This window comes from Caloenas nicobarica, chromosome Z (genome assembly GCF_036013445.1).
Source record: "Caloenas nicobarica isolate bCalNic1 chromosome Z, bCalNic1.hap1, whole genome shotgun sequence".
NCBI lineage: Eukaryota > Metazoa > Chordata > Aves > Columbiformes > Columbidae > Caloenas > Caloenas nicobarica.
The window spans coordinates 109,185,253-109,212,799 of NC_088284.1; the positions used below are offsets into that span (position 1 = coordinate 109,185,253).

The 27,547-nt window shown below is 42.5% G+C and overlaps 1 protein-coding gene across 3 annotated transcripts in view; it reads right to left on the reverse strand.

Moving 5' to 3' along the window:
* NEGR1 (neuronal growth regulator 1) overlaps window positions 1-27,547 on the reverse strand; it is a 227,964-nt gene that overhangs the window by 22,581 nt on the left and 177,836 nt on the right. The window contains exons 6-7 of one of the 3 annotated variants that reach the window (XM_065656332.1): window positions 25,098-25,249; window positions 3,179-3,220 (exon numbers count right to left, since the gene is read on the reverse strand). The exons of 1 other annotated variant lie outside the window; for it this stretch is intronic. In XM_065656332.1, coding sequence (XP_065512404.1) covers window positions 3,179-3,220; window positions 25,098-25,249 — 194 coding nt within the window. The remainder of the gene's footprint in view (window positions 1-3,178; window positions 3,221-25,097; window positions 25,250-27,547) is intronic. One more of the 3 variants, XM_065656333.1, reaches the window with a different exon arrangement.

Below are 27,547 nucleotides of genomic sequence, written 5' to 3' on the forward strand. Positions count from 1 at the left end.
TATTAACAAAAATGTTTTTGATAAGTAGGTGTTCAAAGACATTTTGGAGATGTCACATGGCTTATGAACATCTAGAAAACATCAAAAAAAAATCCGTAATGAAATTTTACATGTGCACCTTATAAATAATTTTTAACAAAAGAAGGTCAAACCAGCTGATTAGAGTAATTATACTGAATATTGGAGGGGAAAATTGGTGAGATGAAAGGTCTTTCACATGCACCAAAGTCAATGCTGACAGAGTTTACACACTGTAAGAGGAACAGAAAAAGTTGGAACCTCCTCATCAGCACCAAACTTCACCTGCTTAGATGGGGGTTATTGATATTTCTCTTTGGCTACCTGCTGCTCCAGCACCACTGAGAAAACAGATGCCCGATAAGCACAGTGACCTGTTGGAGTCAGAGGCAGGAGCAGCTCCAGGTTTAAGCACCTTAAGATGTCAGTGACACTTTCCTTTTACACAACTCGTTCCATATACGATAATAACTACACTCTTAAACACTAACAACCATGAAAAAGAATTTTCAAAGATATTTCGAGAATAGGGTAATTACTGTGCAGAGCTGGACTAAAATCTCCACTGAAGGTGGTTTCAAGATCTTTGGGATTACTACAGATTCTTCACTTTCTACAAAAGGAACTTCCTAGTTTGGGCTTTAAGATCCTGGAAAACTCTATCAGTGAAGATAACTTTGAACATCCTGTCAGACATTTACCTTGATTTTTTGGGAGATCCTTGGCCTGCAATTCTCCCTCATCTATCTGCAGTTAAATATTGACTCCGTTTTGGGTTTTTTCATCACCTTTGGCTCAACACTGGAACACTGGAGAAGGATCCGTCTCCTTCTGGCAGCAAAACCTTTTCCAGGAAAAACATCCATTGATGCCGCAGTGAAGTTGTAAATGATCGTAGTAATTAACCAACTAGCTGCAAAGCCGAGATTAAGTAAGAAGGAGGGTGACGCTCTGTATTTTGATTGATGCAAGACACAAGGAAAAATGAGTTTCTAGAGGATTATCCATGTTTTGTGTTCCTGCCCCTCCATGAGGGAACACAGAGCAGACAGATCCAACGGGCACTGCTGCTAAACCCTCCCGGGATGACTTTAAACACAGCTGCAAATCTTATTTTACTGTCATAAGCAGCTACAGACAAATAAACTGGGTTTTCCGCCACCATCTCCCACCCCAACCTATTGCCTTCTCTGCTGGTGCTGCAGCACATCAGGGTCTCTGTTCCTCACTCTCTGGGAACTTTTTAATTGTTTCTGAGCCGTATTACTGGGTAGCAATAGTGACAATATTATCCAGCTATTTACGAGGCTAAAATTAGAAAAGTAGAGGGACTAGCACAGTGTTATTTAATTACATAAGGCAAGCAGAACATTTCAATGGCAATGCCACTGCTGATACCAGTGCTGATTTCCAGAAGGAAGGACTCAATTTTGAGAGCTTTTCTTTAAAAATAACCCTTCCCGTTGTCTTTCAGGGGAACAGATGTTGTTTTTCATTTGCACGCTGACCCCAGAGTCCTTTCCTCAGTCATTTGAAGTTGGATTGGCTCATGTAGTTTCATATCTATTGCAACTTTTGCTTCTTCTAAATTTTTCCTCTGTTATGTTCAAAGGCTTTCAGAGTCTCAGTTTCCTACTGTATTTTGGAAAAAGACCTCTCTATTTAACACTGTGCTCTCAGAATTAAGACAGGGATCTTTATAAAAGGATGCTATTCATTTCCATTCCCTCATCTCCATCCTGTTCACAGTGGCTTAAAAAAATACAAATAATTTTGCTCATTTGTTGGAAATTTCTGCAGCCGCCAAGAATTGAAACACATCTCAAAGCTATATTACTTGAACATCAATTTTTCAGAGTGAGAAAAGACTGTGCTTCAGTGTTGTAGCACTTACCGATGGAGATTAAAAACCAAAACGTTACTGGAGTCCATTCCAGCTGTAACCACACAGCATAAACCATCACTCCTCAAACAGAGGAACAGCATCGCATCGAGGGGACTCCTCAGCCAAGTACAAACCCCAAAGTTCAACCGTAGACCGAGGTTCTCCTATCACTACTTTGCACGATTGCCATATCATCTGCAACTCTTTTCTTCTTCCTGGCTTCTATTAGCTATAAAAATACTTTCTTAGCTTACTTTTCCTTCCCAGGACACGTGGGAAGGCAGACAGGCTGTGCACAGCGAGCATCTCCGCAGAGGACACCAGAGATTGCCCTTCCTAAGTCCTTTAATTAAAAGCACCAAAGATTTATACACTTGTCTTTCTGCTCCTGAACGTTTTAAGGTGGGTGGATCAGTCTGCTGCCTAGGTTGTTTGTTTGTTTGGGGTTTTTTTTTGGTTACTCTGTTTAATCTGCATCTTTAAGTGGGGAATAGATGATCTCAATTGCTATGGCTTTCTGGTGTAGTTTTTCTAGTCTTTTTAGCTTAATTAGGAAATAAAAGTATGTGTCACATAGGTTTTGCTAGAGGAGAAATCATGACTTACCCCTTCCAAACCCCTTGGTTGGTGGTTGGGAACACTGACACGGGCTGGCCCGGTGCCACCTTCCGACAAGCCCTGGGCAGCTCAATAGCCTGCGCTGACCGGCCCCCCGGGGGTGTCCTGCTGGGCAGCACCAACGGGAAACCTCCGAGAAAACGGGCAATCACCAGGAACGGTCGGGTCAAGCACAAGGTCGGGCTTGTCAGCTCTCCAGGAACACCTGCTGGCACCCTAAACCAAGATGGACCTCCCAGTGGGGTCCTGGATCCATCCTACAGGTCCTTCAGTGATGAGACAGCAAGACCTCTGTAAGTCTCAAACCAACGTTCACGGTTACAGCCACAGCAGAGAAGAGTCAGGTTACCCCAAAACCACAGCAATTGCACCACCCTGCGCACACGCACTGCATCGCCCTGGGCAGAGAATGGGTGGGAGAAAAACGGAGGTGCGGGGAGGGGTTTTCTCAAAAGGGGACATTTAAGAAGAGGACAACAGGTGGAGCCTGGAGGGAAGACAAACCAATGAATGCACAAAGACGGGAAGGAGACAGTCCAGCACTACCACAACCACGCTGCCCGTTCGCGATTCCGGTTATCGACGTGGCGATGCATTGGTGATGGGTCCCTGAGCAAAAGTACCCAACCAGACTGGGTGAACGTGTGTGGTACTGACCTGGGCTCGAGACAGGACTAGAGGTAGTAGGCTCAATAATTTCTACAAAAAGGGAAAAGGAAAAAAAAAAAAAAAAAAGAGAACATTTGGGAGTTAATCACACATGGAAGACAAATACAGAATGAGACAGCAAACAGTCATGCAACAGACACGACAATTTTATTTAACAACTGGGCTGGTGGTCACAGGCCTGTGACAAACACGCGGTCGCCCAGAGTTCTCTGCCTGGGGCTACACGCCCGTGTCCCCCTTTTCCCAGCAACCTCACTCGGGTGTCACCGACATACGACATCTGGACCATCACACGTGGAATACACCGATATTTTTGCCTGCCGCCTTGGCAAAGCCACCCGTGGGGCTCTCAAGCTCCAAACCGTTTCTCCTGCTGAAACCTGCCTAGAGAAAGGGGGTTTTGCTCACTTCATTGAAGGTAGTTTCACGTGATGAATATGGGTCAGGATAACAATTTTGAACAAAGAATGGTTTTAAGTAACAGTTTTGCGCTTTAGCGAACTTTTAAACACGCCTGTCTTTTTAATTATTGAAGGCTTTCAAGAAGACAACATTTATCAAAAACATCAAAGACATTTTGAAGATGTTTACTTCACCTGGGGCAACCAAAACAAAAACCAGAAAAAATAAAAGAAGAGCACAATGCTCCTGCATTCAGTCTAAAGAAAAAAAATAATCACCTGTGGCTTTTCATTATAATTTCACTTTAAAATTCACTATTGTGTGCCTTTTCATTAGCTTTGAATAGTGCTATGCAAAATGAAATACCAGTCCCAATCAATCTTGCACAGAAGCAAGCTACCATCTCAATGCAGCAATTCAATACTCTTAATAAAGAAGATTTAACAAAATTATCAAGCACAAAAGATCGTTGACCATATCTTGACTATAACAAGAAACTAATGAAAAAAAAACGTGAGAGGGTTGACAACAATGGATGTGCAGGTAACAGCTGAACACGCTCCACTCATGTCCAATTGTCCGTTTTTCCCCTACAATTACTTTTCATGTTAATATGATACAAAAATGGTTATAAGCAAAATAACAAATATTTTCCCAAACGAAGAGTTATGAAGTTTCTTTACCAAACTAATGATGCTAAGAATGCTGCTAATACAGACGAATGTTTCCATTCTTAAAAATGTTTATTGGACATCTCGACAAATACATCATTGTCACTGATAAATTCAAATGACATTTTTAAACTAAGATGGAATTTCAACTGTATTACTCCAACTTTATCTTTTTCTTTGTAATTTAAAATCCATGAAGGCTGGTGAATCCTGAGCAGTCTTTAACATAAAAAAGGTTTATAGCTGCGTATGGAGGTTTCCTACCTCTGTACAGGGGCAGTTGATAAATTACATCCTGCTTCTCATGTATAATTATCACCTTTGCTTCAAATGCATTCTAAAATGATGACAGAAGTTATTTTTCTGGCTACCCTAAAATAACAGGATCTTTTTGATGTGACTTTAGGAGTCAATCCTTCTCGTTGCTATGGCGTCCTATAAAGGAAAAGATTCCTCTTGCTGCAGAACAACAACAGTCTTTGCAACAATCACGTAAATCAACATACTGAACAAGTACACTTTTTCACTAGGAGGCAAAATACCATGCCCAAAACAGCAGGGATTTTACTAGAACTGTGGCTCTTTTGGAAACATTGGATCTAGACTTAGTTATAAGTGCTTAAGGTAGCATAAAGTCACAGCATCGTAGCATCGCTGAGGCTGAACGCAAAGGCACTAGTATCATGTACTATTCTTGCAAAAGTCTGGTTCTTTAAATACGTTATTAGACCAAGGAATTGGAAAGATGGATAAATTCCTAGTTTTGAGTTCTAAAACTCTTTGCAAATGTTTATTCATTAATTGTTCAGGTCTAGAGAGGGAAAACAAAACCAGCTCGTTTCCTTAGAAGCACGCTAGGCTGGTTCATGAAAATTAAAATATATTAGTGTCTTAGTAACACTGGGAGGCAGGGATGTGTAGGAAAGAGTGGCAGTATCTGTGCTCCATTTTCCTGGGACCCCAATCCTACAATATCAGGACCGCTCAAATTTTCAAGGGCAGTTGTGGAAAAAAAAGCATGAAAGCGTAACAGAAAAATAGATTGGTTTCATAAAGCAGAGGAAAAGCCATGTGTTCACACCACCTCCTCCTCTGCCCTCTCCTGACTTGTGCCGCCTGAATTACTGCTGCAGGATCCTTCACCTACCAAATCGTGGGTTCTGCCCAGGCAAGCCTGAGCCAACGGCATCTCGGTATTTTTAAGCAGAGCTTAATTTTTTCTGAAGTGCATACGAACGCACATTTTGCTGCCTTTTAAGGTTCGGCTCTCTTTACAGGTGCCCCACTGACCATATGGCGAATGTTGGGGATGCTGCCAGAGATGTCACCATGGAGAGCAGAACGTCACAGCGATGGTTTGGGACAAGTGAGTCTGGAATTAGAAGCCCCTGTCCTGTCATTTTAAAGGTGCTGCCACACACTGCTAATCATGGAAGTCATGGAGCACCTTTGGAGCAGGGTTGGGACGTCCAGGGACCGGTGACGGTCACCGTCTGGGGCTGAGGCTGCATCCCTCACCGGGGTGGCTTTGAGAAGAAAAAGGGAGAAAGTTGGGAGAAGTTCAGGAGATCTTTGCAACCGTGCGTATGAGGAGAAAGAAAACAAGGTAAATGTAGACAAGGGCAGCAAATAGAGTGCTGCATCCTACCCTGGGATGGACTGCGGAGAATTAAGAGGTAAAAAAAAAAGCGTGGGTTAAACTAACTGTCTGGGTTAATATTACCTTGTGAAAGGTAAAGACTTGGGTCAACACAAGGAAATCTTTTTATCTGCAAAGTCAGATTTGGATAAGGACAACTAGAGTTTTTAAACAGATAAATGCACCGCCAGGTGCTGGGGTACCAGCCCAGCGCTTTGCAGGGGTGAGGAAGGGGAAACGCGGGGTAAGGTGTGTGGGGTTCTGTACCACATTGTCACGGGAAGAAATAAAACGCAATGCTCTTCTAAATCAGTTTTGGTTGGTGGTGGTGAGCGTATGCTAGAGCTGGCCGCTGGAAATAATCTGGCGTTAGGGTCAGCAGTTGAAGGAGTTTAAATAAAGTGGAAGAATAAATCCCACAGACTTGCAACTAGAGCTCTAATCCTCAAAAGGGAAACCTTTGGAGAATTTAAGCTACTAAAGATGGCTGGGACAAGGAGGTGCAGCTTAATGCAAGGACATTTAGTGTTGCCTTTTACCAAAAGCAAAAAGATGTTATCTAGACATTCCTTACTGATCCCAGGCAGACAAAAGCTTGCAGGGAAAACCTCTTAAAATGGGAAACCACCCCATGAAAGGTGACACAGCACAAGGCGGACAATTAGAAGGAACAAAAAGCATTGGCCAGAAAGAAGCTACGTCTGGGAAGCCCGGCAGAGCAGGGCTGGAGTGGGAGCTGCCCCGATGTCCTGGAAAGGAAATCACAGCAAACCTGCTGCAAAACTCCTCAGCCTCAAAGGTACCTTAAGGAAAACGGAAGCACCTCTGTTCACAAAGGTAGGGTAGAGAAATTGAGCATGGAGCTAAAAATAATTTTTTGCTTCAGTTTCAGCGAAATCTTAAAAGATGGCATTCTGAATAACAAAACGGAAATGGAAATTGCCAGACCAAAGTTAAAGTAAAATTCAATCAGCTCAGGATACTCAGGTCAGAGGGATTTAAATACGTTTGCACATAAAATTACCAAACCAACAGTAATTTCATGGGGAGGGGAGGACAGCAGGTACAGCAGGACAGAGAATTACAGATACGTTCAAGGAGGGTAAGTGCGCACAGCGACAACTTCGTGGCATTCAGGACTTAGAAATATATGAGGTGGAACGAGCTAATAAAGGATACAGGCAGGTAAAAATAAGCAAGTAAATAAAGACTGGTTATTAGTTTACCAGAGGCCGATTACTTGTAATTACTTGCCTAGAAAATTTCCTAGTATATGATTAAAGAACCAAGTAATTCAACAGCTCCTGTTCGCATAAACAAACGAGTATAAACCAGGAGCAAATGCATTCGGAAACCAGAGCTCTGCCAAGAAAACCAGCTCCTTCCAGGAGCAAGCTCCCGTAGTTTACAGAAGGGATTACAGGGCGGAGCAGCCTGCGGTACCAGGGGCTGAGATCCACCAACCCCGGCGTCCTCCCGCTCCCGGCGCCCTAATAGTGCAAACCAACCTTTTTTAACCAAGAAAACGCAAAAAACTGAACAAAAGTAAACACCACATTGTTTCAGACTGTTCCCTGCAGAAAACCAGCCTACGAGCCTCTGCCTCTCAGACAAATGCACACCAACCCCAAGGCAGGCGCCCACCTCCTCCTCCCATCTCCCCAACCACCAGAGCCAAAGGCCAACATGGAATTGCCCAAGGACACGCGCCGGGAATTTTTCATCTCTTTCCATTTAAAAATGCACGGACGTTACAGTGACGGATGCCTCGTTACTAATTATAATTATTCTTCGTTTCAAAAACCCTTCTCCGGGAGCTGCACCTGGTCCCTCACCCATCCCTGCTGACAGACCTGAGTCCATCAGCCTATGGATGGAGCATCATGACCCACGCACAGCTCCGGCTAATTACACTGAAAAGTAACCGCTAGGGCTCCTCCAACAAAGAGTATTTTCCAGAATATGTTTTCTCCTGCGGAATCTACTACTTCAGTAACACAAACGATTTCACTATCAAACTGCGGTCTGTGAAAAGGGTTCAGAAACATAACAGATGTCAAACCGCTGCACGACGCTTCCAATTACAAACCATTACAGTCTCAGAGAGATTTGCCAATGAAGGAAAAAAAAATCACAAACTACTAAAATCTCAGTCTGGCTTGCAAATACTGCAAGTTTTCACACATTGCAAATTCAAGATAGATTTTAACTAACAAGAAATTTAATAAAACCAAAAATTGCTCACGACATGTAATGAAGATGCAGTGACTGAAACTTCTTTGGTGTTGCAAGTTAATTTATTTTATTTGCACAGCACTAGCACAGTCACAGTCCGTCCAAGAAGGGAAAGACAATGATGAAGATACAAAAAATATGAAGTTTGGAGGAATCTGGATCGCCATGGGACCACGCCAGATGTACACCTCCCTTCTGCTCTCTCACAGAGTCCTGGTACAAACACAAAGGAGAGAAGAGTGGTCATTATTGAGAAAAGAGCGGTGGTTATCGAGAGAAGAGTGGTTGTTATTTATTCCCGTTCCCCTGTGCCCCCACGTCAACTTTTGACAACATTCCCATTTCTCGTACTTTGCCAAACCCCCCCGTCTTCATCTGCTGGTTTCTGTCTCTGCATTTTATACAAGTGAATTTAGTAATTTTTCTCATAAGAAACATGCAATGACAAGACACATGAAGCAATAAGACTCAGCACTTGGTGTTCTTCAGCCCCTGAAATAGTGATCTCCTTGAAGGCAACCAAAAAGAAAGCTGCTGTGTGGATGATACCACTTCTGAAGCCCGGTTCTGCTCTAAATGTTCTAATTAATTTCGTATTAACAATATTTAAAATATAAAATATATATATTTTTCCAGCGTACGAAGACTGTAAGGATATCCTTACAAATCAAGGTCTTTAAAACCCACAAAGCGCAGACTTTTGTTGACACTGAACCAATCCAATACTGCTCCACATTGAGAGGGGGGCCAACCCAGAACTCCCCAGTTCCGTCCCCACTCACCAGCATCTCCGGCTGTGGCTGCGCGTTCTGCCGATGCTGGAGCCGGTGGAAAACGTTGGGCTGGCGCTCTCAGGGGATGTTAATGCCTCCGGACAGACCATTTTGGTCCGTTAGGGAAGGATAGCTCTTCAGCAATGTGAAAATGATGATGCCCTTCGCAGTCCTGTGGAGTCTCCTCCCAGCACGAGCACCAGCCCGTCGCTGGGGCCAGTACCGAACAGTTGTGAGTTAAACCGTGAACGCAGTTTGTCGTCACAAAGATATCTTATTTTATCACTCCGCAGCTGGTCCAAAATGAAATTGTTTTGGTTGTGCAATTGATACTTTTAGGAGGATATTGGTATTAAAAAAATGAAAAATATTCTTTATTATGAGTAAAGCCATATGCCACCTCTAATTCTGTTTTTCAGAATAAAAAGCAATGCTATACAAATCTGAGATATAATTTAATTCTTTGTATCTTTCACTATTATGGTGACAGAAAGTCTAACTTATTTTCCAATAACCATGAAGAGCAGAAACTATGAAATGTTTTAATTGTTTTCTGTAGCCCTCAAAATTGTAACATTGATTTCTGCCATTCTTCAGTTATTTTGATCCCATATGTGAAATGACTACTGGAACAAACTCTGGTTGCCTTTAGCTAAAAACTTATGTTTCTTGAAATCCCATTTTAGGATATGATACACACAGGAGCATAGAAATCCATTCTGCTGAATATTACTTTCTTGGGAAGGCTGAGAAGTGTGGTACAAAATCAAGAGAAGTCACACCCTTAATTTGACAAAACCATAGCATTGGCATATATTCTAGTTTTTTCTTTCTAACATTATTCTAGTTTCTTCTAGTATTTTGCAGTCTAGTTATTAAACATCAACACTCTAAACCATTTCCATATTTATATTCAGTTTGAAATCCCATGAGTTTTCTTAAGATAAATACAAATGATTTGAAAAGGCATGATTAGGTATTAATATTTACTGTCGAATGACATTTACACACACGGTGTGAGAGAAAGCACAACTTTATGAGATATTTTCCTAGAGGATGGTACTTACTCAATATCAGTAACATCTTATCTAATGAGAGCGCAATTTCCAGACCTGAGGAAGAGTCAAAACCGCGATGGCACCAGCCAAGTACACCCGCAGATCAGGACAAGAGCATTTTGTATCAGGAAAATACAAAACGCTTGAGGCTGCAGCAGAAAAATGGCTGGATTTTGCTGTAATAATATTTAGAATTCCCATGTATTGGAGGAATCAATAACTGGCAATTAAATACTAACACATTGATGAATTAAAAAACCCCTCGTAACTATTTTCGTTTATGACCTTTGATAATTATCCAGGCTTATTTAATCTTATCTCCCCTGGGCTTTATCAGCTTTGTTAAATATGAAAGATTCATTTTGAAATAGAGGTCTTTAAGCCCAGGTAAGCCAGAGACTCTTTGAGTACAATGGTAAAGGGAAAAACATATTCAATAATAAATCTTTTGGATGGAAAGTGTAAGTGGATTGGGCAGAGACATGACCTTAATTTATTCTGTGTCTTACCATTAATATTTTGCAATTACACTTTGAGCTCTTTTGCAGGTTTGAGTTATTACACCTTAATTGCCTGGTAATGGTTTATTTTATTACAGGATGCTAAGTATCAAATAACTCAAGGTCTACAAGACAATAAAAAAATACACAATTATTAACCTTGAATTGAAGACCTGAAATTGCTGAGCAGTTTACTCCCTCCATCCTCCAGCAATCCTCACTGCTCTACACTGAGAGTACTTGCTTTTCCTTGAGTTTTTCAATAAATACTCAAATATTTTGAAGCCTGTAGAAAACCACATTACTGACACATTTAGTGCATTCCTGTCAAAGGAATCCAATGACATTCGGTATAAGAGCACTCCATGAAATCCATTTCTGTAGAGCGGTTGCACATGCTCTTGGCTGGCAAGCAAAAAGTAACGGGATGAATTTAGAGTTTTACTTAAGATTCTAGTGGCATTTGATTTTCTTATTTTTAAAAAAAAGTCAACAAAAAATACTAAAATAACATCTTGTTTTAACTCTGGAGTCTACTAAAGTTTTTTTACTTATCTATTTTTTAAAGAAGTTCCAGAAAGAATCGTCATATTTTATGTAGGATTAACTATTTTATAGAGTGAAAAATAAATATTTTAAATTTAATTGGGGGTGTGTGTGAAACACTAATAAGGAAAAATTATATTTCCATTCAAAACATTAAAAATAATGCTTAAAATAAAGGTCATGCATTTGATACTATTGCCAGTAAGAATACGCAGTTTCCATCCCAACTACCAGAACAGTTTCGCATCTATAACACACTGGTACATGCTCAAGGCTTTACCTTTCACAGGAACGCCTTGAGGGAATGAATAAATTGGGGAAATCTACCCCAGGCAAAGGAATTTAGGCAAAAGCACCCATTCATATTGCAGTTTGCTTTTTAAGTATCACAAAAATATACCCACAGGTTTAAGGTCCCCATCACTAGTACATCTTTGCATGAGTATTTACAAGCACTAAACTATTCAAAAAGGAAAAAATAAAATGCAACAAATTTCAAAGAACAAAAATAAATTTGAATAAATGAATAATTAAAATTTTCAGCTTTGAAAATTAAATTCAAACAATGAAACCGCCTTAACTCTTTGTACAGCTACATAAAGTTTGTTGGTTTTTGGTTTTTTTTTCCAAGGAAACTGAGACCCTTCCATGCAGAGGAAGATTTCTAGCCCAGGGACACCCACTGCAGTTTATGAAATATAACAATAATTTTTGAAACACAGAAAACCTCAGACAGCACTTTTGCACCCTAAGCAGATCCCTCAGCCGCGCTCGTTTGATCTCAAACGCAAAAGCGTTTCTCTCCGCGCTGTGCATCCAGTTACAAGACACGGTTGAGCATTATGAAAAACAAAACCCAATTAAGGCACGACTCATTGGCAGCCTCTGTGGATGACCTGCATTGGTGAAGTCTGCCACATGCTTTGCAATTTTTTTCCGGTAACTTTTATCAGAAAGGTGCTACTGAGGATACGATTGATTAAATTCTCGTCCCCTGCACACTTGAAGAATCTCGATTAACAGTTAACGGCTGGACTTGATGATCTTCAAGGTTTTTTCCAACCAAAATGATTCTACGATTTCACAATGTGCAGCTGCAGCCAGACCCATGGCAGCTCGTGTGCCCAAAAGGGAAAGAAAAAGCCATTTTAACCAGTTAAGGGGCATTTTTTGAAAGGTTCCTGTTGTACCCAACTTGTCCCTGTGCCGTCCCAGCGCGGACCTCGGGATTCGTCCCTCGACCCCCCGCCCCCTCCTGGGGACACACACTCTGCCAAGCAGAGATTCGCCTCAAAGGAAAAACCTGAAAGTAAATTGCACGTTTCTAATTAAAATGAATGGAGGAAAATGAATGGCTCTGTTCGTGGAAGAGAAAATAGAGCATTTTAGGAGTTTCCTGGAAACGATCTCTAAATGCTTAACTGATCTTTCTTGCTCTTCTAAACCCAGTTTACAGAACAGCACTGCAGAAAAACAAATTGCAAAATGGACAAAGAAACGGGACAGACAGACAACTCAGCTCCCAGGGACAGACAGCAAACTCGATTGCCAGGACAGACAGCAAACTCGATTGCCAGGACAGACAGCAAACTCGATTGCCAGGACAGACAGCAAACTCGATGCCCAGGACAGACAGCAAACTCGATTGCCAGGACAGACAGCAAACTCCGTGCCAGGACAGACAGCAAACTCGATGCCCAGGACAGACAGCAAACTCGATGCCCAGGACAGACAGCAAACTCCGTGCCAGGACAGACAGCAAACTCGATGCCCAGGACAGACAGCAAACTCGATGCCCAGGACAGACAGCAAACTCCGTGCCAGGACAGACAGCAAACTCGATGCCCAGGACAGACAGCAAACTCCGTGCCCAAGATGCTCCACTGAACTGGACTTCGCGGGTGTCAGGGGGCTAATGAGGCTGCTAATGAGTCTGCCCCAGGCAGCAGAACTGGGCCAAGCAAACAGAGAAACTGATTAAATTTCTACTTCCTATCAACATTTTAATTGTGACTACATCACAAAAGTTACATGAAATACAATGTTTTAATTTAGTTTTTCAGGTTCTAGGATTATAAAGGATAAACAATATCTGCTCATTAGTCCTTATTTCCTGTCTCAGATTTCTGCTGCTTTAATAATTTTCACAGTTGTTGAGACCATAACAAAATGAAGAAGTGACAAAGTAGTCTGCATCCTTTTAGCTTGGTCTTTCATTCATATGTATAAATAGGAAGCTCATGAATAATGTAGATCTGGAAATCTGTTAGCATTTCTGCTGTTCAGAAATACACGATTAGCTTTGCTCCAACTCCCAATGATTATATTCTTGTTCTCAGAGGTCATTCTTTACATCTGCACAACTGTCGCTATATTTCTGGGAGTAAAGAAGGTAAAATACACATTAGAGATGCAGCACGACTTGTGCCACAGCACCACCTCCTTCCTGGGCACACAGCAGCACGCCCGCAACTGCTAATGCTGTTAAACGGCTTTTTCTATGGAATATCTTGCCACGCTAAATTAGACTTAGATGATAGAGCTTTTTAAAAAATTATTATTTTTATTATGATGATTTTTTGTTTTTTAACAAAGCTCTGCAGATACAGAAATGCCAATGACACTGTGCTGGTGCAGTCAGAGGAACTAGAATTGCGTTGTGCACTTACGCTTTGGCTAACGTGAATAGTTCATTCCACTGGAGCAGAGCACGATTTCCAAATAAATCTTATTAAAGAGGGGTCAGACAGGGAGTCCCCCTGTGAGGGTACAAGTCCTGGTACACGAGAGCCACATTTCCAGCTCTGGGAACACGGGCATAGACAACACTTGACAGAATAAAACTCTCCTCCTCATTTATAGACATTCCTGCCTGATCTCTGCATTACCACGGTGTTTAGTGTAAGCACCACCATCCCCGTGATCGTTGTATATATGTAACACTCGCCTAGAACTAGATGCTGCTCTGATATTTGCTTTCACTGGCATAGCAATTTGTGAATAAGTTGTTTAATAATTACCGCGTAATTATAGTTCTACCGATCCCTGATGAACTGAAATCCACAGACAATGCCTATCAAATGAATCATTACAAATCTCTATAAATTACATGGTGAAACGTGCCAATGTCATGATGAAATTCCTTAAACATCTACAATCTCTGAAAAAGGAGAGTTAATTAAGCTGGAGTTACGGCTGCACATCTCTATCCGGAGTTTAGAAAGGAGCACATGAAGAGATTTGACTTTGAACTTTCCAAGAGTAACGGAGAATGACATAATGCTACAAATCAGAGGAAAAAAAAGAGAGAAACACAATACCGAACCTTAATGTGGATTATTCCAGTTACAAATGAGTCAGAGAGAAACACAACTGGTTTTCATTCGGTACAGATGTGTGTTGGAAAATAGGCGTAACGGGCGCCAAACGGTGCCCGGCTGAACTATAGAACAAGTCATTGTGCAAACACCCAGGGGAAGGAAACGCGTTTGTTGCCCGGGGAGCTATTGAACCTGAGATCAAAGAACAGAAGTCTGCTGCAAATAGCCGACAAGAACACAGAGGCTCCAAGCACACACATCGGCGCGTTAAAATAAACAAAATAATGTGCTTCTCAGAGGACTGACTTGTCATCTCCCGCAAGGGATTGAGATATATCAGTGTGCGATAGCTGTTGTCAGGCTCGACAACTTTTTCCTGGTGAAGGCAGTGAAATGTGAAGTATTAGATTACCTGTTACTTACATATTGGGCCCTGCCTCGGAAGCTGGCGCCCAAAGCAAGGACGAGTTGGCCAAGGGGGGCAGCCGGGCTTTGCTGTTGCTCATCTACCGCAGAATTAGCACAACTCATTAAGGTCGGCGTCCTGCTGCAGCTCACGACCTTGTCGCACACATTAACTACTGTGACCATATTATGCACACACCATTAGCATGCAAGAACTGAACGTGTTATTTCTGGAAGCAGAAATATCTTCTCCATTCCGGATCCCAAAGGCACCTAAGCCCAGCTGAGCTAAGCCTGGGCTGGCCCCAGCCCCTCCTGCAGCCCCGGCTCAGCACGGTGCCCACACTGACCCTTCTCTCCATCACCTCTCACTGCTTTAATAACAGGCAAAACAAGCTGGATACTTCTAATATACTGAAAACGAAATAAGTCTTCATCTGCAAAAAGACAAACAGGACTTTTCTTGAATGCAAACCACTGCAAACCACCTCAAAGCAATCCAGAAGTGCGGGCAGCCAGGCACAGGACACGAGGGAGGGCTAGACCCAGGCCAGCTCTCCTCGATGCCAACTACACACCCCGCTTGGTAAGCAGGATAATAAAATCAAACCAGCACAAAATCCCTGGGTGAAATGAGGTTTTGTTGAGCTTTGCAGGGAAGTGTTCATTGGAACAGCAGAATGGGAATTTTACATGTGAGCTACATCTTCTTTTTTGACTTTTTTTTTTTTTTTTTTGCATGGAGCAGACCTGAGGATTTCAGCTCACTTCTTTAACCCTGAGGATAAATCCCTTTGATAAACTCACCAACCTTCATTGCCAAAATAATTTAGGTGGCTTGCCCCTCCTCTCTATTGAAGACTGTTGCAGAACCCAGCAGTTCTCAGGGTCAGAAATCCTCCTCTCAGCCTGGATTTACACATGACAAATTCAAACCCGTTCATTTTGAGGCCGGCTGCATCCCTCAGCCTGAGCAGTGCTTTTCCCAAGCAGCGCATTCTTGCATTGCTTTGCATGTAGAAACAACCCGCTCCCAGCCTTTGCTTTGCTCGATATTGTGCAAATATTTATTTAATTGGGCAATTTCCTTTCACTCTGTCCTCCTCTGCAACACCACATCAGGTGCCAGTTGCAAAACCCTGGGCAAACTGAGCACAAATTACATCGTTAGCAGCTCTGTGATGAGCTGATACACTAAGAGGAAATGTGTGAAAGTATTCTTTTTGTCCAAGAAAAATCTACAAACGGGAGAGCAATGGTTTCAGTCCCTGGACTGGGGATTTTATTTAAAGTATTGCAGGCTTGTAGGGTATTTTTTAGAACAGATATGGACAGAGACGTCGAGAGCTGAACCACCTTTCTCCCTTGCGTCGGCACTGGCATGTTCTGGACATGACGAGCTGCCCAGGTTGCCCCCGAGTTGTGGAACAATATTTACAGAGCCCAGGAGCAGCTTCAGCGGCTGCTGGTTGAGAGCAAATGCGGAAAGGTCAAGCACAAGCCTTTGGTTTGCGAACAGCAATGGACTGGCTGCAAAATTTCTTTAGTAGGAGAACCATGTGTCTGATGGGCGACACACTGAAATTCAGATGGGATGATGACAAGGAGTGCAGGGAAACTTTAACCCTTTTTCCACGTTGCATGCTAATTTAGGAATCTACATTCAGGGAAAACATTTTATTATTTTGAAGAAAGTGCTATTTTCCTTTAAAATGTCAACCACTCAGCGATTAAAAGTACTATTTTAAACCAGACATTTTATACAATATAGTGCTCTGATAATAGCAGGAATCTATTTTCTAAACTCAACTCTAGGTTAAGAAAAAAGGAAGAAGAAGATACAGAACTGTATAGAACTACCTTGAGCCGTGAAACTGCAGCTTTAAAAACATCGAAGTCTCTATTGATTTAGAGAAGACGTTTTTGGATCCTTGCTCCAAAGTTCGTATCTGACGGTTTCTCGCACACTTGCAGCTCCGTGGGAAGCTCAGCAATAGCATCAGCAAAGGGCTGGTACCAGATGTACATTTTATTGGCTAAATAAATAAAAGCTTTACAACACTGCTATGTTGTGCTGTGCCTTAGTTTACGGTGTGGCTACTCCATTAGATTTGTTGTTTTCTTCCTCATATGCCGAATAACTTAACATTAAATGTTTTGTTCTTATTAATAGAGTTCTCTATCTTAGATGCTGATTGAAACACCTCAGCATTTGTTACTTTTGTGGTTCGATACAGAGGTTCATTAGTGTTTATAGCGTGAGCTCGCAGGAAAAGCTCTCACTTTTATATCTCTGAACCTATTTTTCAGCTTTCTTGCAGCAAAAAAAAAAAATATTTTTTTCTTTCTAATTTGCTTCAGCTCACAAACTGTTCAGATGCTTAGGAACATGCAGCAGCTCTCAGGAAAATGTAAATAGCGGCTGTGGAGATCATGGCTATCTCTGCGGTTTTTTAGCAATCTCTAAATTACAGGACACTTGACACAATAGAAGCACACACGTTTTTCAGATCATAGTCATAGAATCGTTTTGGTTGGGAAAGCCCCTCAAGGTCACCGAGTCCAACCATAACCCAGCCCTGGCACTGCCCCATGTCCTGAGAACCTCATGTCCGTCTGTCCAACCCTCCAGGGATGGTGACTCCAGCACTGCCCTGGGCAGCCTGTTCCAATGCCCCACAGCCCTTTGGGGAAGAAATTGTTCCAATATCCAATCTAAAGAGAAGAGACCAACACCTCCCATGCTACAATGTCCTTTCAGGCAGTTGTAGAGATCAATAATAATTATGTCAGTAATGGCATTTTCCAACCTCTTAAACTGTTTGCTTAAATACTGAAGTATTGGGTTTAAAATCTATTCCATGATTTTCATGAAAATTCTTGATATCCTTGATCAATAGTTAATTCCTTTCTAAAGCCACATGAGCCTTGGTCTCAACAACTTGTTATGAAAATAAGTTCTGCACTTAATAATGTTTTAATGAAGAAGTGTTTCACATTAAGTTTAAAATTTGCCACTGATGAGTGTAAGTGAAAGCTCTCTGGGGCTTGTTTTATGAGAAAACTTCCTAATACGCCCTCTCAAGTTGAGCCAATGTTTCAATAAGTTGCTTTTCCTTTACAAGATAGACAGTAATCATCTTTAATCTCTCAACATATTGTACAATATATTTATATCATTACATTATAGCAATTCTAGTTTTTATCCCATTTGTTATACATGGTATTCTTAGGATATTCATTTTTTTCTAAAAAGTTAATTTACTTCAGGGTTTTCTACCCCCTGCAAAGAAACAAAAGCTTGAGAAGGGCTCTGATCATTGGTGCTTCGCGCCCTGCTCGGGGCATGGGCAGCTGCCGCTTTCAGCAGACCCATCAATATGTTCCATGGGTGACCTTGAACTCATTTTAATCATCATAATTAACTGATACCTAAGATGAACATTTAGACATGCTTCTAGACATGCTTTAACCTCTCTCATTTATCCAGTTAAGTAAGGATATGTGTCTAAACGTTGTTAGCTATGGTTCTAATTGCACAATTTGAGAATATGAACACAAATGTAACAAAGCAGAATATAAAGGCAACTTCGGGAAGGATCCAAAGCAGAGATCACTTTTTTTTTCCCCCTCGAACACAGATACACTCTCGGGCCTTTAAAGTTTCTTCTAAATGTCAAGGAGAAACACGTTACTGGCCTTGCTCAGACAAGTTATTTCTATCTCATCCCACCTCAGCCACTTATTGTCCTATAATTCAGAATAAAGCTCAAGCTGGAAAAATGGATTTAGTGAAAATTTTTCCTTAGCTCCCAGTAATTGTTACCTGCAGCAGCAGTTGGCATCCATATGGAAGAATCTCAAACTCAACATCTAACAGAATTATTACGACTTACATAAATGGAGGATTTGGCCATTTATCTTATTCAGTACGAATATATGAATTTAAGACGGCGAGTTTTTAACTCTGCTGGGCTCCTTCTTTCAGCAATACCTCATGAAATTAGTCCCACAGGAGCACCTGGGATATGAAGAAAACTCTGTTCTAGTCGTGTGCTGTTCAGCTCTATTGTACATCTGCATTTCACCTTGAGCAAGAACAGGAAAGAAGGAAGGTTTTTACCTCGCCTAAGAATCCCACCGGGGATGGCTGGAAGTTTTCAGAGCGTTCTTTTCCATTGGGAACATGATAAATTAAAATGGCCTGGAAGAACGATGAGCACACCCTGATGTTCGAGAAAGGTCCCCGAGGAAACGACTCCCCGATTTATAACCTGGCTTCCCTCATTCCCTGAATTGCAACACGCTGAGCAGGAGCTGGGTGTCCACCCTGGTGTCACAGGTCCTCTCCGTGACGGGACAGCCCTCCTGCAGCGCTGCTCCCGTTAGGCCAAGTTCCACATGGTGAGCAAAACCAAGGACCATGAACTCCATCAGTGAAGACAGAGGGGAAAAAAACCCAACCAACTGACCAAAGCGCACAGCAAAACCATCTTCAGTCTGTAACAGGAGAGATACAGCACTGACGTTAGGAACTTGGGACGATGCATCCTGCAAAGGTCTGGCTGGGCTTGACGAAGGGCGCACCACGAATCTCCCCAGGTGGGGACCCGGCTGTCCCTGCCAGTGGGGCAGAAGCCATAAGAAAGCACAAGGGCTCAGATGTGGCACCAGCCCTTCGCAAAGTATCTGAACGTTCCCAGAGTGGACTTCAGACCCATTCCCTGTCCATCACCCCTCCTGAGATGTGGAGGAGACCTTCCCTGGCAATGACTGCACCCCGAGGGCAGGACAGGGCGTCTCCAAAGGAAAATCACGTCCCTGGCATCAATTCCCTTCACAGTGATGTCTACAGGAGGCTACGGCCTTGATCCAAACCTTAATAAATCAATAAATAAATATCTCTTGACTGACTGCAGCAGTCTTTCAATAGGCTGCTAATGAGTACAGGAATTTCCTTTTAAATTTTCATATTTATATATCTATATAACTTTTTTTTTTTTTTTTGGTGCAGACCAGCCCGCCTGGCTGAGACATAGCACAGAACTATGCAAATTTTAGTCTGATTCATTTTTCAGGCCAGTATTCAAGAGATAAAATAGTAAAATCTTTCTGAAATAATTGGACAACAGCAGAAACTGTGGATACAAAGGGAATATCCCTGGAGAGTAAATTTCTTTCTAGAGATGTCAAAGTTTGTAGGCCAGGCAAAGCTATTGAGCTAAAACTTAGCAGAAATCTGTCACATATCCAAATACACTAAAATATGATTTTTTTTTTTAAAGAAAACAAAAAAAAAAAGAAAAGAAAAGAAACTAAAGCTTGCTAAAGTCAGAGGAATAAGTGCACAGAGAAACCTCTAAGGGCTAACAAGTGTCACGCGAGGAACGTGGCTGCTGCTCGGGTATCACACCACATCAAATCACCGCTGCCAACTGGTGATGGACGGCAAGCCCTGGCCACCCCGTCACCACTACTGATGGTGGTGGTGGAAACGCATGTTTATGGCTCCATGAAGTCACTCATTTTGGATAATTCATCGCTCGTTTCAGGAAAAGTTTTTATGACCTTGGAGACAACCATTTTGCCGTGGCACTGCCCTTCCCTCCCTCTGCCCAGATCTCATTTCTTCTCCCTCCTGAGAAACCCCCGTCTCCCTTCTTCCCAAGGTGACCGTGACGGGTGGAAACAGGTTTCAGATGCAGCAAGAAAATGTTCTGTTTAAATCCAAAGGGAAGGTCACTAATGTGGGAAAGCAGAGGGTCACTATGGATCAAGGGGACCAAATCCAACACGTGCCAGGAGTGACGACCAGCACCACGAGCGTGCCCTTGCTCAGATGACGGAGGTGATCTCTGAAGTCCCTGTAAGTCCAGTTTTACTTTGATTTTCATGATTGGGCACAGCAGGAGGTGCTGCTAAGAAATTACCATGGAAAATAGTTGTCTACCCCCTTAGTTAGAAGATGTGTCTTAGCAAGGCCGTTGTACTGCTCTGCTGACACCCTCGGTACCTCTGGGTCTCTGATGTTCCAGGAGACGTAGCCAACGCTACACCAATTATACATAGTGCCACTGAGGAACATGCATATTATTACATGTTTTGTGCAATTTACAATGAGTTAATTCAAATTTTTGAAGAATATTAATTTTTTTTTTGCATTACAGACGTGAAACCTGATGCATTAAAAATATTAATACAGCAGTTTAATTAGGAATCTTTATGTAGGAACCAGGACACAATGCAATCAACACATACATTGAGGGCATGGTCTGACGATTCCTGGCATGTAGAAATGTTTGAAACAAGATTATAAGCATGTTGCCCTAACCATAAGTTCACAGTTGGATGCATATTCAATAAAGCAGTTCTGTTTAGCTGCAGCAATTAAATTAGCACAGAAAATACTACGTCTCTCACACACCTTGCTATGCTCCTTCTCCTTCCAAATGTCACTGCTGACCATTTCTGCACAGTTATTTACATTTAAAAAAAATTACTGATAATATTATGTAAGACTTCTGTATAAATCTGAATGCCAGTAACACCTGTGGATCTTAAAACCAGCCATTTAAAGAACGTAATTTCTTTGGCAGCTGTTAGCAACGGACACGGATGTTTCCTCGGTATTGCAAATTTTCTTAAGACAGGTACCACTTGCCATATGAGGGAAAGTATAGGAGGTGCTCTTTAGAAAATAAAAACAATCCCTTTACTTAAGAATAAACACACACCTATCTGCTAGAGAAGTACTGATTATTTTCATCTCCTGCAAGTTGGTGGTTTACACGAATCCAGAATTTTGTGGGTGGTGGGTCTTTGGGGACATACAGAGACCACACATGCAGCAGTGAATATAATGCCTCCATGAACAGTCTCTTAAGTGGTTTCATAGTTTCTATAGATGCAAAGATTAAACCTACATACAGCCTGAAAATGTGAGATCTCAACAGCCGCTCGGTTTCCTGAGCACCATCATCTCCTCGAGGGCTGGTGGTGGCTCCACTTTATCCTCATTGATGAAAGGCAGGAAAAACCTTCTGCCACAGCTCAGTTTTGATAAGAAAAAGTAAGAGAAAATCCACTACTGACTCTGGCTCCTGGCCAGGAGAGTGCCAGGACAGGAGACGTCTCAGAAAGGAGGTTGCTGGTCTAACAGCCATAGAGACCATCTCGGTTTTGGCCGCTTGAGAAAAACCATTGAATAGACCTACCTCAGTGCCAACGGTCAGAGAGAACTCCCTCCCCTCGCAATGGCCTTGCAAATTTGTTTGTAGCAAAATGCCTTTTGCCTTAAGATTGCACTAACTTAAAGGCAAAATCTACTTCATTAAAAAAGGGCTATTCCATTCCCCATGGGCTCCTCACCCTGTAGATGGAACCTCATCGCCTGGGTACCCACCACAACACCTTGTCTCCTGGGTGTAGTGAATCAGCAAATGCATTCTTTATTTACAGGAAAGGACTATGTTCTGCAGTACCAGAAATTCTGGGCAAAGGCAGTGCTAAACATCTGATGAATTAGGCCCGTAGATGGCAGGATGGGGCTGTCCAAAAAACACTCCTTGTGCGGATGCTCTAGGAGGATCACGTACTTCAGATACTTCCCCGCAAAAAACCACACTTTTGGATTATACAGAGGACTTAGCCATGAATAATTAGCAAATTGCCATTCATTATTAATTTATTGGAACCACTGCTTCTCTGCATTTTTCCCACAAGGCTCAGTCTTTCTATTTTACAGCTGCTGAATTTATTATTGATAGCGAGATCTTAGACATGGCCACCAAGTCTCCAGTTAGGGAGGTGATAAATTGCGCTACGTTCGCAGGATCTGGGATGTTTGTAACTCCGCAGACGTGAGGTTCTCCTGCACACTGACCTGCCCACCTGTCCCTGGGACAGAAGTGGCCCCGGGTGCCGTTCTGCTGGCTCCCAGCAGCGGTGCTCACCCGCTTCACAACTTTCTCTTGGCTTAAAGTTGCATTTATGGATCGCTGAAAGCCAGAGCCCTCCTCGTAGCAGAAGAAATAATCCTTTTTCTGGTATCCTTGAGTTTTATATCAGCAGAAGACGCAGACACCAGTAACAGAGAATACGCTCAGCCCTGTCCCCTAGAGCGGCTCCAGCTGTGCACTGCTCCAGCTGTGCACTGCTACGATGCCATTTATATATTACATAGGCACGCGCAAAGAAAGAAAATACAGATTTTCTATCTCCGCTATAAACGTTTTTCTTACAAACCCCACTCCAACAGCAGACAGGAACAGGCAGCCGTTATTTAGCGCTGCGGGGGAGGTGGCAGCCCTGCCAGCGAGGTGTGCAGGCTGCGCTCGGGCTCTGAGCGCTCCCGCGTAGCTGCACGTTGCGACAGCATTTTGGTAAAAAAACCCGTGGTTTTGCACACCCGCGGTGACTTTGCAGGGGGAGGCAGCAGGGCAAGCGGCGGCGCCCAAATTGGCTCATTAACGGGCCCTGCGCTAATGATGCTGTTCCAGCCGCTCCACGTCTCAGACTCCATTGCACCAATGCAATTAATGGTTTAAAATACACGCTGAAATAAGACATCAACATCTGACTTTTAACATTTGTTGAGGAACAAGATGATCAAATTGCGCTTAACCCTGTATTTGACCATCAAATGTCGCAACCAGCCCCCAAGTGCTAATGCTTCCCCACACGTACCTGACCAGCGCAAATGTGCAGCTATCGTTGCCAAGAAAATAAAACGTAAGTAGTGTTTCACAAGAGAAAATCCTCTCTGAAGGATTAAGGAGTCCGTACTTACTAAGTGTCTACCCTGTGATTTTATTTTATTTTATTAAGTGATACTCTTTCTAGATAACATTAATGCAAACTATGAGCAAGGGAAAAAACTCTGCCAAATGATCTTCATTCCCAACCGAAATCTAGATCACCACCTTTTGGAAACGTCTCGTTGTTTTGACTAGATTAATGAAATCATAGTATGAAATAAGACATTCCATCCTAGTCCTTCAGTCAAAGCCCTGAGCTAATATCACCCCCGTATTTCATCCCGCGATCAGGATCAGACCCAGATTTCGGTATTTTCTGTCAGACTGCTCTGCTTCACACATCCCATCTCTCTCATGATGGGGAACATCTGTTTTTACGATTTGTAACAGTGTACTTGGTGCGTATATGACATTTTCAACCTCTGAATCTCAAAGTACTTTTTAAGGGTGGCTACATGGTACCTCAACAACTTAAAACTCATAAAATCCTGGCAGCAACTAAGAGGCAAATTCCACTCTGGTCTCCGCAAAATGAAACCGAACCTTCATTTTACCTCCTCTGAATTGCAAATACACCAAACACAAACAGCTTCTGGCATAATATTACTTTGTTTTCATCTGCATTTGCTGTTTAAAATAAGTGTAAAGTTGCTTCCACTTTGTTAATGATTTCTCAAATATTAAATAAAATGCCAGCAAAGGCTTCATGCTATTTTCTGCTTATTATGTCTCTTCTGCAGTAATTTAGAATATCCTGACAATACACATCATATAGGAAGTTTCATGGCTAGAAGGCAATGACCCTAGGATTTCAGCAACCAAAAATCTGCATTTCCCCTGAATAAGGAATATCTTTATGCAGAGAAAAGCATGTAGGATATATTCTAAGTTTTGTCTTTCAGTTTTATCACTATGAGAACAGATCAACAGTGAAGTTCAACTATGAACATCTTCAGATGCCACTAACAGATGGCTGGATATTCAACAAATGTGAAATATTACGAATTCACAGATAAAAATATCTTTCCAGCAGGACATGCGAGACCCATTTTAAATAACCTTCATGCTAAAAATCTCAATGCTTTGCCAATCACAATGCTGATTGTCTTTTTCCTAAAGATTTAACGTCAAGTCCTCCACCAGAGGCCGATGACCGACAGACCGACCTGTGAGCAGGTTTGTTCAGCTCAGCCCAGTCCTTGAAACCAGCTGAAAAAGATTTTAACTTTATTTACAGTGATTCCTTAGTGATTTGTTATTGCTATTCTGCGCAGAAATATTTTGTCATGCTAATCCTGCCTCTATACCATGACGGCGGGTTGACTTCAGGTGTTCTGGTTTGGTTTTGGGTTTTTTTCTTTTTGTAGTTTCATAACTCATCGATACCCCCAAAATGTGCCCTCACTTTCAGAACAGAAACCTTTCTGCAGCACCGAATACACAACCAGGTGTGTTATTTCCCAGCCCTAAGGAACACAGTGGTATTTATATGCTTGTGAAGAAACCAGGAAAAAAAATAACAAACTGCTTTTTTTTGGCTTTTGACTCCATATATGTGGAACAAACAACCATGAACATTCGCCACATGTCCACGTTACTTACGGTTGAGAGGCAGGCTGGCATTGGTCGTCCCTAGCTTGTTGGCAGCGACACATGTATAGTTGCCAAAATGTTCTTCTGTCACATTGGTAACAGTAAGAAGTGATCTTGTACTATAATTTTTAATAGTAATTCCTTGTTGACCATTGATCAGTCTAGAAAGCAAAGAGAAAATTTCTGTAACTCATATACCATAAGCAATATTTTTTTCTCCTTTAAAAAAAAAAAAATTCTGTTTTTTACTTTTCTTTTTTCTGCAGACCTAACTGGTAGCCCGGTGAGCTGTTTGCAAGCGGCCGATGGAGCCTGTCGAGCTCCCCTACCACAAAACCACAGCGGCAGACGGGGAGGCCACGGGCAGCGCGGGAGCTGGGGGGTGTCGAGGGGACCAGGTTCTGTCTGTGCGTCCGACAGCCCAAAGAAGATAAAGCCTGACACGCGCAGCCCTGCCTGCCCATAGGATAAACTCTCAGATGGGCAGCTTAGGTTTTAAATACTAGCTACAGTTGATTACTCTTATTCTTTATATTTCACATAGAGAACAGAGTTCTGGATTCGGCATACAATTTTTGTTTGATGTATTGAAAGATATAATCATATTATCCTGGGAATGAATGCAATCTTTTAGTGTTCTGTCCTAAAGCATTTCAAGTCTGTCATTAATTGCACTTCTGCATATTGTGGACAGAATACTTCTCACGACACCGCTGCCGCTGCTCCCGTTTCACCCCCACGTGCTGCACACATGGGGGTTTCTGGTCCCTGGGCAGTTTGTGCTGCTGTGCAGGACCCTACAGGGACAGGACATGGTGCATCCCACGGACACATGTGGTTTTGCAGGAAACATTAAAAAATGGGATTGGAATGCCTGGTTTGGGGTGAACAGCGCAGTTAGAAGATTGATCTTATCTCCAGACTTGCGAAAGGCAGAAGCTTGTCCTTCCAACCCATGCACGTGCTTCTGCACGGGGATGTTCTTCTAAATCTGCCAGTGTCCCTGTTCTTCCCCCCTCTCCTGCAGAAGAACCCAAGAGTCCCTTCCTTCCAAAGCCACCCTGAAGACATGTCCCTGTCCCAGCACACCGGATCAGCGTGGCATCAACTGACACCAAGAACATCACCTCCATCCACCCCTCGGCCCCCAACTGCGCTTTGAACTACAGCATCTCTATTTACAGCTGTAAGGTTTGGGTTTTGTTTCTGTCCAGGAAACAAAGGGTGTTGGGGTTTCTGCTGCCCCATTGCTGTGTCCCTGAGAGTGCGGCAGCAAAGCGGCAGCAGAGGCGGTGTCACCTCCCCTCCATGTCACCTTCCCTCCACGTCCCTGCAGGGAACTGGCTGGCACTGGGGGGCAGAACTGGAAAGGGAGTAAATGGAACCCAGTAGATATGCATATCAATAAGCCAGTAATTGATGGACCAAGGAGCCGGCATTATTTAGCATAAACTCAGCAGTTTTGAGGATTTCCATTTGCAGTTGTAAGAACCAGATGCTTTTACTTTTAACTAATTACTCCCATGTACTGCTCTGCTTGGCTTATTGACTGAACATGGCGTTTATTACTTGTCTGGGTTTTACCAAGTTTTTTCTCAGGCTGGAACAGCATTTTAAGTTGTGTGCAGCCGCCCTAGACTTCTCTTCCCCTTCCTGCCTCGTACCACTGGCTGTGAAGAACAGTGATCTCATTTTATTCCAGAGATTAAGCCTGCGCATCCGAAGATCGTGCGTCAGTACCAGCCCCCAGAGGTACCTGCCTTTGGTTCACGTCTGAATACCTTCACCTTGTTAGAATACATTAAGCCACTATAATGGGTTTTGTCATTTCGAATGGAAGTCTTGTTTGCTCTGTCAAGGATAAGGGAATTAATATTTTTAGATAGATGACTTCTGGGCTTCTTCCCTTGGCTGTTTAATGTCAGAGATGTAATTTCTGCGTAACCCTGTAACAGAACCTACTTGAACAGCTGACAATTGGAGTCGGGGAGTCAGCACAGTGAAGCCATTCTCCTCTCCACAGGCAATCCTTGTACAGCTTTAGAAACCACACACTTTTGCACTTTTAAGATGATTTTACAAACTTTACAAACTTTTCCCCAAAATTTCGAGTCCCTTCCTAGCTCACTTACATTAACCGAGGCAACAACAGTTTACAGCCCCCAAAGGTTTGTTTCAGTCACTGAACATATACTTCGGGTTTCAGATGTAACTCCCACTGCTCTTTTATTCAAGGATCCATCTGGAACTACAGAAAAAAAAAGGTCCTAGTCCAGAACTAACTGATGAAAACGGGATTCTCTCTATTCCATTAGCAGAAAATATAGCAGGCTGTGCACTCCAAATATATGAATTTAGCCTTGTAGCCTATTATTTGCCGAATAATGTCCATGTTACTCTGAACTACCTATGAAAGCTGACTCTTCGCAGTTTGCATTAAAACGACAGCTGAGCTGTCC